This window comes from Lycorma delicatula, chromosome 9, assembly GCF_047948215.1.
Source record: "Lycorma delicatula isolate Av1 chromosome 9, ASM4794821v1, whole genome shotgun sequence".
Lineage (NCBI taxonomy): Eukaryota > Metazoa > Arthropoda > Insecta > Hemiptera > Fulgoridae > Lycorma > Lycorma delicatula.
Genome location: NC_134463.1, coordinates 84,708,200 through 84,721,117, shown reverse-complemented (window position 1 = coordinate 84,721,117; position 12,918 = coordinate 84,708,200). Strand labels below are relative to the sequence as shown.

The following is a 12,918-nucleotide window of genomic DNA, read 5'->3' as shown; positions in this document are numbered from 1 at the left end:
CTTTTTTCATGATGCTTTACTATAATATAAATTGTGAAATGAACATTGTATAGACTTAGGTTTCACTCATACTATTTAAAATTAATTTTCATTTAAATTAGGACTTTTAAAATCTAAAGATCTTTAGCTTTGGTCGAATTCACACTCGGAATGATGATTTAGTGGCTCTGTACAGTTCACACAGCTCCTTTCGGATGCACTTGGCCCCTGTTGGCACCACTCGGCTCTTTACAGTTCACACAGTCCTTTTGTATGCACTCGGTTCCTGACGATTCAGCAGCTTAGTACACAGTATATAAGCAAGCTCCTCACTTCATTCAAGCAGTCCTATACCACTCTTTGAAGAGACTACTACAAGTCTCTAAGGACTCATCAAATTTTATTTCATTCGTTACATTTATTAATATAATAATTATCTTACATAAAGATTTACAGGTTATTAATGTTATACATATAAAAAGAATCAGCACCACTTTTCAACAAACTATCAAATTATGAAACAGAGAATAGAGATATTATATTTAACTAATACCTGCCAAATTTTTAGCTGTTGGTTCTCAGTCAAACATGTTGGCTGTTGATAATTTGATTCACTTCTCATTTGTTGCCAGGCCAAGTTCTTTTTAATTTTGTTTTGTTTATTGTTTGATACTTCTTTCTATTTGACATATAACTGTAAATATACAAATGGTTAAAAAAATTCATAAAAATATGATTCCTTTTGTTTTTATTTGTATATGTTATAATTGATTTTTTCGGCAAACCTTTAAAATATGCTAGCAAACTGAGTGGCTAAAAATGATGAATTTATTATATATACCATTAAAGTAAAAATAAAAAAAAAAACTTATTTTAAATGCAATTATTTGTTTGGTAAATTTGTTTTATTACCTTCAAATTCATTGTTTTGAAATGTCCTCTGACATTAACAGTAATAAACTTTATATACAGATCATTTGAATAGTAAAAGGCTATAATATAATATGTTTGAGTGGATGTGTGTGTGTGTGTGTGTTGACAATAATTCCCAAGAGGGTGTTCACTCCATATGCCTAGGCAAATTTAAAGTTGTCTTTTACTGTAAAGTATGGATGACCTACAAAAGGAAATTTGGTCTGTGAACTCAAATTAGGTTCAGCAATCCTTAAATACAAGAAATGAAGAAATATTCATAGTGGTCAGAAGTCTTTAACTTGAGGATCTCTTTGAAAGGATTATATATGATGTGATGCCACCATTGGAACTTGGTTAAATATGAATCCAAATGATGTTGTTTGATTTGCCAATTTGTGTGCTTTTATGTCTTTTTTATGTTTTGTGAATGTGCAATGCAAAACATCTTTGGGTGAGATTGCATAACCCAAGTTTTTTTCTTTACAGATCTTTGTTAGAGGACATGTTGTAATAGCTAGTTTCTTGTGTATTAGTTAGAAGGAAAATTCCACTGTAGTGCACAAACAAATGTCAAACTTTCCATGACTGCTCAAAGAAAACTTACTCAAAAATCAGGAGAGTGTCGGGGTTATTCAGTGGGAATGAACTTTGAAGGATAGACCATTATCCACTATCTGTGAAGGATGTAAGCTGCTTCAGGTTCTTTTATTGAAAAGCCAGTCAACATAAACCTTTTATATGTATGGAGGCTGTTGCTGTTGAAATAAAAATGTTCTCAGTCTGGAAGTGTAGTCCTCACAAAAGAAGAACATGGCATTGAAGATGATTAATACTAGATACATTGGGTTAAGTAAATGTGAATACTTAAAAAGACAGGGAAGGAGCCTTGATGAATTTCCTTTATTTCTTAATCAAAGCATACTGTAATTGTAAAACATTAATATTTTATTGACTTATTTTTAGAAGATTTACAGGAGTCAGTGTTGCATTATTTAAAATCATTAGCTTGTTACTTGTTGGATAGTAAATTAACAGGATATTTTATATCAATAGGAAACTACTTAAAGTAGTAAGTAGTTTATTAAGTTTTATTTTTGATTTTTACTTTAGTGATGTGTATCTTTTTTTAGAATTGTTGTATGATGCTAACCTTTTATTGATTTGGTTTCCTTGACAGTTGTAGAAATTTATAAACAACTGAAAGAAAGTGTAGTGAGGAAAGAACATAGTTTCAAGTTGAACAGAATGTAGATGCTTTGAAATTCAGGCAAATGAAAAGCAACCTTTATATTCTGTTTCTGTGAAATAGTCTGTAAGAAGCATTCTATCAAGTATTAAATTCTATATGAGGAGATTTATTGCAATTTTTGTGAAAACTAGAATTTTTTTTTAATAGTGAAGTTATTTTTATTTTTAAATATAAAGTTAAAAATTTCAGGGGCAAGGCAGTAAACTAATAGTCTTAACAGGTTAATTGTTTCTCTCTTCTGCTCTTCCCTTACCTTACTCTTCAACTCCTCTTTCTTGGGTACTATGGAAATTGTTTTTATCACTGGCTCTGTTTGTAGCACCTTCTCTTGTACCTTTTCTTTATTGGAGAGATCAATTTTATAAACCTATTTTCCAAAGATTCTATTTCTGTGTGTGGGTTGACAAAAATTGGCTGAGGTGCTTATTGAGCAAATGTTGACAATCTTCTTTAAATTGTATCTTAGTTTTTTTTATAGTAATGATTTTCTGCTTGTGTTGTTTTTAGCCTGGAGAAAGAGGGAGTGATGGAGAAAGAGGTCCACAAGGTCTTCCAGGTTTTCCAGGAATACCTGGAAATGAAGGTTCACCAGGTGATCCAGGACCTATGGGACCTAGAGGACAAACAGGAATACCTGGACCGCCAGGACCTGCGGTATGTAATTTTTCTGATATTAAATATTAGCTCTTCTAAATCACAGTGAGTTAATCGTATTTAAAAAAAGTGTATACATTGCTTGACAATATTAACTGAGTATCACAATACAAAGTTTCTCGAATTTTTGAGATTCCCAGTTTGTCAGTTGTTTAAAAAATTTCAGATATTGTTGAAGAAGACTGTTTGTGAAGCCATATTTATTTATATCTGGTAAATTGTGGATGACTACTTTTGTTACTTCAAATGCTTCTTGAGATTTTGACATATGTATGATTTTTTTCATAGTAGGCTTTGTGACAAGAAGTTATATAAGTGTCTTATAAACTGATAACGTTATTTGTAAGTATAATAAAAATAATGGTTTACGTGTTTTTATACAGCTTTGATGAAAGTAAATACTATTATAGAAGAGAAATTAAATTTGCTTGAGGTCATTAGGCAGGTATTTAGAGGATTGGTATGAAGGGTGTTTGATAATTTTCTGGAATTGCCACCGCAGATGGGAGCAACAATGAATAACTAAAATAGTTGTGACAGATACCAACCTTAGATGATTCCTGTCAAAATTGTATAGCATTCCATAAATTGTATATTTCTTACTGCCATTAAAAATGTACAAATATTTGATTTTTCTAAATGAAAAAGAGCATGATACAGGGATTAAATTTTGTTTTGAAAGATTTAATGGCTTAAAATATCATAACAGAGCTCAGTAATGTTCTTGGTGATGGTTTAGTGAAATTAACCATTTATTTTTGGTTTGGTGAATTCAAGTGACATCACCCAACAACAAAAGATGAACCACACACTGGATGTCCAAGTAAAATAACAATATAAAAAATAATTGAAAAATCTATATTTGTTAGGGAAGATTGCCAAATAAAGGAGCGTAAGATTGCTGACATTGTGAACATCTTAATTGAATCTATATGCAACATCTTCTTAAAAATGTCAGAATTTGCATATTAAAAAGCTTCCAGCAAAATGAATACTGTATTTGCTCACAATCAGTAAAAAATGTTATTGTATGGCTAAAGGCCAAACTTCTAAGCATTGCTCAAAGTTGTTAATATGTAATCCAAATAGATTTCTATATGGTTAATAACAATTTATGAAGCATGGGTTCATTAGTGCACACCAGAAATAATAGAACAATTGAAATAATCAGTCAAAGTTGGTGGTTGTCAATAAAAAAAAAGAAAAGTGAAGCTGACTGGAAAGAAATTTTCTCTCTTTTGGCATCCACAAGACATATTTCCTTTATTTTTGGCTTTTCCTTTATTGAGTAATCAATTTTCCTTTATTGATTATTTCAGTAAAGGAAAAACCATTATGGAGTAATATTAAGCATTGTTGTATTATTTTTGATTGAGTAATGAAATTAAAGAAAAAAAAGCTGACAACACAGTTGTAGAACTTTACCGTTGCGCAGTTTTTTTCTGATGCACAGCTTACACACACAACTTAATTTAAAATATTTATCATTTTATTTAAATGTAATATTTTTTGTTTATTTAATTCAATGATTATAACTAAAGTGCGCGTGCATACCGTATTTCATTTGTGCTGATGTAGTGGTACTAGCGGCCACTGTAAATACTTTTTTTTATACTTTGAATATTATTAATTTATTTAATTCTAATGCTCACCTGTGACATTACAACATAGCAGATGACTATAGCAGCTGCATGTCAGTGTTACACTAGCGCTTCTTGTGGTGAGAGCGGTACTGATGATGAAGTATACTAACTAGTTTATTTAGAGATTTTTTAGGGTGGAGGTGCAGTCTTGCAAAAATTCTTTTTTACAGTTATTATTATTTTTTAATTGTTAACAAATGTGCCTGAGAAAAATACAACTTTAATTAGGCAAAATCTCAAGGTACTGAGGGTCCTGTTGCTCTATAGCCTCATCCCCTTGACCTTTTAAGTTGAAAATTTAATGGCATCAGTGCCCTATATGTAGAAGTGTTCTGACCAAGTTTTGGTCAAGTAGTTCTGGAGGAATCAGGTGATTTACAGTGTGACACCGAACACACACACGAACATCCAGAAAATTTCCATCCAGTTTTTGGGGTCCTTAGGTGTCAGATGTAAAGATCTGATGAAAACAGCATATGCCCAAATTGGACCGATTACAATACTTTTCCTTCTAAAGCTATAGCTCTACTTTAGTGATAGACGGGAAAATAAGAGTGCTCTTTCATCATAATGCCCCAGCTTACCCAGTTTCAACTGCACAAGTAAAGATTAAATGAATTGTTACAGAAATTGCATTCACATTTGCCCTCCCTATTCTCCAGATTTACCAGTATATGACTTTTTCCTGTTTTGTATCAATTTTTTATTAATATGATTATTATTAGTAAATCCTTTATGTGGTTCTTCTTATTATTATTATTGTAGTTTTATTTATTTATTTGTTGTCTGAAAGTGGTACCGATTCAAACTCCTTAAAAACTGATGTATCCACAACACCTGAAACATCTCAGGAAATATTTGTTGAAATTAAAAGGTGTTAAAAAATATGAAAAGCAACAGTCTTTTATAATTACGAAAAATCTCAAAATTAATGCTGAGTGCTATTACTTTTTGAATGGAATTGCATGATCTTGGCTTTTAGTTGTTAATAACTGTAACAGTCAATGGTCTTTATTGTGAATCATCTATTTGTTGTAGGATATCTATCTGTATGTCTGTTTTTGTATGTAATGATGTTTACTTAAATCTTTTAGACTAGTTGTCCAGTCAGAATGATTCTTTTTCTTGAAGTTCAAAAAAGTTTTAATTATAAATCTACTTAGATAATTCTATAATTGGTGAGAATTACAGCTTAAACCTGACTAATATGAAAAAAAAATGTTACACAATATTTCAAATCAGATGACGTACTTGACACGTTTTGAAGGAAATTTTTAATTATTTGTTCAGAGGATATAGATAGAAAAAAGATTTAAATAGGAAAAATCATGTTTTAATACAAGTTTTGTTGGTAAAAAACTTTGAAATTTTAGATTATTTTGATTCTTGTTATTGATACTTTTTTTATAATCTGCTAGTTTTGATAAAGCATTTCAATCAATAAAAATAATAATAATAGTCTGTAAAGGTTAGTCCCACTTAATAATAGAAAAATAATTGGGAAAACTTTACCAGGATTTTAAAAAATTTTGTATTAAGTACTTAGTAAAACTGTTTGTTTTTTTTGAATATTTGCTGAATGAAATTAAAAAAAAAATTCAGGTGATGAAAATTAAAGAATACACGATTTTAAACACATTCCAAAGAAAATAATTTGCTATTTCAAATAGGATCAGTCTCTCCTCTGGTAAGAAATTTTTTCTTTAATTTACTCTGGGGATGCTTTTTAGTAAATGATTTCTTGGTACATGAATAAAATTTCAAAATTATTTTTATATGAAAATGTTGACTGAAGTTTTTCTTTTGGAAACTGGTATCTAAGAACATCATGCAGGTGGATACTGTATAACAGTACTCAGGGAGTGGGTCACACTATTCCTCACCTTGCCAACCCTATCAATCCTGTTTATTTCATTCACTATACAGCTATATATTGATAATAATTAGCTCCATATTATGATGTATTGCTTTAATTTATTGTGTTCCAACAGTTTGGTCTCACCATATAATAAATGATCTTTAATTTGACCGTTAATGTTTCTGAACACATCAGTTCAAATCTCATGTTTTTAAGCCATGCACTTAAAGAGATGTAAGATATACAAGCATTTCTAAGATATGAAATGTATTTTTTTAATATGATAACATTTAGCCAAAATTGGGAATATGTTGGTTTTATAATGGATTATTAATAATAATTTTCTTTACTAATTAATGCCACTTATAATTAAGTTATTCAGTGCTGCTTCATTTTTTATCATAAAAAATTGGGGAGAGTAATTGTAATTTCGCAGAGCAGAGTGAATAAAGAAATATAACTTCCTCACTTAAAAATAAATATATTAATAGAGATTTTTGTTATAAGTAAGTTTTTGCTGTTTGATAGAAGTCCTGATTATAATTTTATTAATTTTGAAATAGGAAATGAAAAAGTTATATTAATAAATTACATACTAATTTTAAGTGTGTTTAATTTCATTCATATGTTTTATATCCTTTATCCATATAATATTAAAAAAGAAGTTCACTGTTATAATGAAAAATGTACACTGCATTTACTTAACAATCAATGTATGTTACCTTTTTTTATAAGGATATGTACTTTACTTATTTGTAAGAGGTTTGTTTTATTGCTTACAGGGCCACAGTTTTTCAGAAGATGATATAAAAGAAATGTGTATAGCTGTGCTTAGAGGTATGATATTTATTGTTTTTTGTTTAGGATAATCTATTTAATTATTTCACATATAAAATTCATTATTCAATTAGTTTATGAATTAAAAGCAACTTCAATAATCTTTAAGTTTTAAGGAAAAATTTGCAATAAACTGGCTTTTAGAATATATTGGTCTACATGTTATTTTCCCCTATTAGTTCTGACTGCTAAATCAATTCTTAACTGATTTCATTCAAATTTTGTTTGAGAAAAGGCTACCAAGATTTGTGTTCAGTTAAAAACAGATAAAATTTGATTCCTTAACTAGTTTAAATCTTACTTCATTATAAGAAAAAATTAAAGATAATAAGGCATAATGTTAGTTACATCATCATGCTTTTATATATCATTGGCTATGAGACTTATAAATGCACATTAATTATCTTCTTTGTTCTGATGGATAATTTTAATAAATTTTATTGTTAATTTTGGGTAAATGTATGAACAAGATTAAGGTATTTACTCTTGTTGTCACTTAAAACTGTAGTTTATTCCTTACCTCATCTTTTTTTTTAGTTTCTACCTATGACCTCTTTTGTTCTTTGCAGAACCAGATCTTTTTTATCACTGCATCTTTCCATCTCTGTTTTATCAATATTTACTTAGCTAAGAAACTATCTGTCTTGATGTGTGGTCAAACCATGGCAGTCAATTACTGTTACAATATTCATTAGAGGAGACATGGAGAACCCAGAAAAATGAAGTGTAGAGAGATACAGTTCCTCAATTTTTTGGTGTTTTTGTTTTTTCGTTAATCATTTTCTTGTACCAGTTTATATAATTAATTTAACCTTACCCATTTGATGATTGCTGATTAGTGTAGTCCATTAACTGGTTTATTGCAGTGTACTTCATTTCATATTGTTTTAATTCTTATTTAATCGTTTAGATTGTAGGTAGCACTTATCCGATTTAATAATACAACATTCCAAGCTTTCATTGTATACAAAGATATAACAGTATTGAATAATTTCTCATTTTTTACTTGTTTGAAAGAAGTCATTTTGCTAAAAAAAGTTATAGCTATTATTATTCCTTTTTTGAATTTAGTTGAAGGATCTTTACTTATAGAGTACTTCCTACCTGTCTTAAAACTAGTTATTATTCCCAATCACAAGAAAGGTTCTATACCTGATTAAAGAAAAAGAAAAGGTAGACCTAATTTTTTTTTGTTAAATGTTTAGAGAATTTTTTCAACTGCCAAAGCTAAAAGCAATTTATATTATAACATGTATAAAAAAATTATGTTCTATATTTATTGGAGTAGACACATTATTGGTAATAATGTGGATAGCTTTCGCATTATGATACAAGTATTATTTCTGTTGCGTAGTCTTAACAATATTATAACATTTTTGAGCATCTTGTTAGATACATTTTTGTGGGATGATCTAATTGATTTCATTTACTACAAGATCAAATCTTATCATTTTAGTTTGAAGCACCTTAATCAGTTTCTGAGCTTGACAAAATTATTAAATATTTATTATACAAAGTATAATCTCATGTGTAAAATTAAATTTTGGAGCTACTTGAAAAAGTCAGAATGAGTTTTCAAAAAAAAAAAAAAAACACTATCCACTTTTATCAAAACAGACAAAACAACTGTTTTCACAATTCAGAGGATAAAATTTAGGTCTATGAGAAAGAATGATATTATATTTCAGTTTCTATTTTTAATAAATTATCCTATAATCTAAAAGATTTCCAATCAGTTTATGTATAATCAAATTAATACTTGTAGTTTTTATTTTACAGAAAAAATATTGTTTTTTAAATAATTAGATAAACCTGAAATTTCTGCATACTTTGTTAAATGTGTACTTAAATATGTACTCACATTTTTAGCAGTTAATACCTTTTTGTTACTTTATTCTATACTGATTTTAATTATTTATTATTTTCTCTTAATTGCATCAAAATTATTTAAAAAAATTATTATTCTTATTTATTAAAATGGATTATAGCTTAATCATTTTCATATCTTTGCTTATAATTTTTTACTTTGTTAATGGTGCTGTAGTCACCGCTTTTTGACAGCTTCTCTTGACCCTTTCAGGAAAATGTGTAGGAGGTGTTCCTTTTTTTTTACCCATGAAATAGCAAACTTACCATTCCTGCTGTGATCTATTTAACTTTTGTGTGGTTAGAATGTTTAACATATCTATCTTTAAATTGGAAAAAAAACACTCAAAAACAATTTTCAGCAAAGTTTTATGGTATATTGAAAACTAGATGGCCATTTTCATTGTAAAAAAAAAAAAAATCTGTAAATACTAAGAGATTGGTTTACATATGAGAAAAAATTAGAAAATAATGAAATATTAATAAAAATAATTAATAAATAAACAATATTTATGAAACACAATGAACCAGTGCTTTTAAAAAGAACCAATATTAAAAATATTAACTACGGTTTTTGTTTTAGGCATTCCCATCAAAAGGATTTAAGCTAAAATGAGCTTAAACAACAGAAACCTTTACTTAGACTGCCCACCACAATTTAATTTGCGCCTTTTATATCGATCGAGGAATGTTAAAAACTTGTCCCTAGAAAGATAAAGAAGGCATGAATCAACTGAAAGATATTTCTCCCTTGATAAAACTTAAACAAAGGAATAACCTTTATGTTCTTATGATAAAAACTTTCACTAAAAGATGTTACAAGAAAGTTGTAATTTTTAAAGGCTGTTAGATATTACTTTTTATAAAACTTGTTTTGGTTAAACTTATTTTGTGATCTATAGTAACTTATTAACTAAACACAGCTTTGGCCATTACCATTTTATCTTATGCTGGAAAAATTATATGAAGCTAGTTTTAATATGTAGAATACATTCTATAAGAAGTTAATAAAAATAAATAAAATAAAAGTTTGTTTTCAGCTAGTTACATAATTTCCTTCAGTTTCATTTATGTAATTTTCAGTTTAATTAATCATTGTAAAATGTATTGTACTGGTACAAATAATATAATAAATTTTTCTTTGACATAATTAATTTATCTGTTATATTTCTAGATCAGTTACTGAATGTATATAATGAACAGCTTGTTGGGCCACCCGGACCCCCTGGATCTGGCAGACCTGGTCGACGAGGTGCTCCTGGTCTTCAGGGACCACCAGGTATGGTGATTGAGCTATATCTCTTCATAATTAATTTCTTTATGAGTGTTCAGTATAAAAATGGGCCAGTTGTTTGCAAAGTAATATAGATTACTTTGTTTTGGTATTAATGGGGGATACAAGTTGTGTTATGTGTGTGCTTTTAATCCAGAAATATGTGTGGTATTCTTAGAATACCACACATATTTCAGTGTGGTATATGTGGTACCACATATATGTGGTATTACCACCTTATATATAGGTCAGTGGAAAACTCTAGCTGGACTGGAATGTTTGTTCATTTGTAGTAATTTTATTTTATACAAAATATGGTTTTTTCTAATTGCAAATTGTTAGCAGTTTTAATACATTCAGACCTAAATTTTTCTCAAAAGTGGGCTGCAGTGCTATTTTTGTTGCGTTAAAAATTTTTTTTTGTATTCTTTTGAGTATAAAGGATTTAAATATCTTACTATTGATTTCAAAGATGTTAAATAAAATAATATTTCAAACATTAAATATTTATTTAAGATATCACTCTTTAAATTTGGAAACAAAAACCCTCAATCCAGGAATAACTACAGTGATGGGACCCTATTAAAGCTGTTTCACGAAAACTGGATCCATGTTCATCCACAGAAAAACACATACAGTTGTTCAACTTAAAAGAGGTCCCATCACTTAGTATGTCTTTAAATAATAGTTTATTGGCAAACAATTGTGTAATAATTTATAGAGTATGTTAAAAATGATGTCCATCCACTTCTACGCACTTGGCAACAGTTTGATCATATTCCTGGCCATTCTTGTTAGCTGTACCCTGTCTTATTTCCTAGATGGTATTGGTAATGTTTGTCTTCGATTCCTGCAGCGTGTGTGGATTGTTCATATAAGCAATTTCTTTTAAGTAACCCCCCCCAGAAAGAAGTCTGGATTAGTCAGATCATGGGATCTTAGTGGTCAGAAACCTTTAGAAGTGATTATTCCACCAAAAAAATCCTTAGCATCTCTATAGTACAGTGAACTGTATGGCAAGTGGCACTGTCCTGTTGCAACCAATAGTCATGCTCATGCTCTTGCAGTAAGGCTATGAGCAGTTGGATAATTTCTTGATAGACAGCAGCATCTACAGTTTTTTTCAGAAAAACAAGGGTTCTATTATTTGTTGCCTCAAAACCGCATACTATATACTTATTTTTTATGAGTATAAGGGAGATTTAAAGAATATGTGCGGGTTTTCAGTGCCCCAGGACCAGTAGTTCTGTTAAAATGCCCTTTGTTAACAATGTGAAACCATGCTTCATCTGTGAAAAACACTTTATTTAAAGCCAATGTTGCCTCTAATGAAGTTCTTAAACATTGACTAACCCTTTTTACATAATCAACATTAGTTAGCTGCATCCGATACGAATAACATTTCAGCATCCTCCTCACTGTAGTGCGGGCTGAACCTAGTAAAATGTTATTTTCCTGGTTTAGTCTCCGCAAAGATTTATGAGATCTTGTAATTTCCTGCTTTAATTTCTTGTATGACCTGTGATGTTAAAACTGACCTGTGTTGGGCATGTTTCTGTCTATCTGAAACTGTTTTACAAAACCTTTTAACTAAGTTCTGAATAACACTTTTCATATTTGCTTCCTTTTCAAATTTTTTTCACCTACACACAACTTGAGATTTCATGTCTAAATAAGTGTCCATTGCAAATACATGTTCTTCAACAGTTAACCGCATTTTAACAAACAACACACAATTACACAGCCTTGTTCAAAAGCCAATGCTCTACACTCAAATGTGCTGGCAGTAAACAGTCCTTCCCCTCCAACTCCAGTTATAGCAACATCTTCCACATTATTTTATCCATTTTACTCCAATATATGTATTTCAACAAAAAAATATGCATTTTGTATTAACTGCTGAGTGATAGGTCCTTTTTTAAGTTGAACACCTGTATAATAATTTCATACAATACCAGAATCAACCTTTGCAAATCATTATTGTTAACAACTTATTATTTTATAGAAGTCCTGATTTCATCATTATGCTGATTTATAAATTTAATTTAGTACATGATTTTAAATAAAATTCTGATCCAAAATTGGATAATAACTAATGTTATGTTTAGCTAGCTCACTGATCAGCCTACATTTTAAAAATACATCATAAGTTATCCAGTGCAGGAAACCCTATACATGAAAAAATCAGTTTAGAAAGTAAAATAATAATAATAAATATGTTTGTCACTAATTATCATAATTTTTATAGTATGTGTTTTATAAAAGCTGCCTAATAAAGTTCAGGTACACTTAAAATTGTTAATTAAAATAAGATTGTTACATAAAAATTAAAAATAAGAAATTTTGAAATAGATTAGAAAACTTTATGTAGAAAAAGGAAGACTACTGAATTTTGCTGTATAGAAAACAAAGGTCAGTTGATTTATCCACCTCTGGAACTTTTTCTTAATATAATATAAATATATATGGGATTTCCCATCAAAAGATTTTTATGTGATCTTTTTATCCTAAACCACTGGGATACTCTTAAGAAAAATCAAGAGAAAGGTAATGCAGTCAAATTATAATGAATGGAGATATGCTTTTTGTTAATGTAAAGATGTTGGACATATATTAATTAACATTATAACATTTTATTTTATCC

The 12,918-nt window shown here is 29.2% G+C and overlaps 1 protein-coding gene across 4 annotated transcripts in view; it reads left to right on the top strand.

The window, feature by feature from the left end:
• The window catches only part of LOC142329810 (uncharacterized), a 117,303-nt gene that overhangs the window by 75,631 nt on the left and 28,754 nt on the right, over window positions 1-12,918 (top strand). For all 4 annotated transcript variants that reach the window (XM_075374650.1, XM_075374651.1, XM_075374648.1 and 1 more), the window contains 3 exons: window positions 2,651-2,797; window positions 7,081-7,135; window positions 10,176-10,280. In XM_075374650.1, the coding sequence (XP_075230765.1) occupies window positions 2,651-2,797; window positions 7,081-7,135; window positions 10,176-10,280 (307 nt within the window). The remainder of the gene's footprint in view (window positions 1-2,650; window positions 2,798-7,080; window positions 7,136-10,175; window positions 10,281-12,918) is intronic.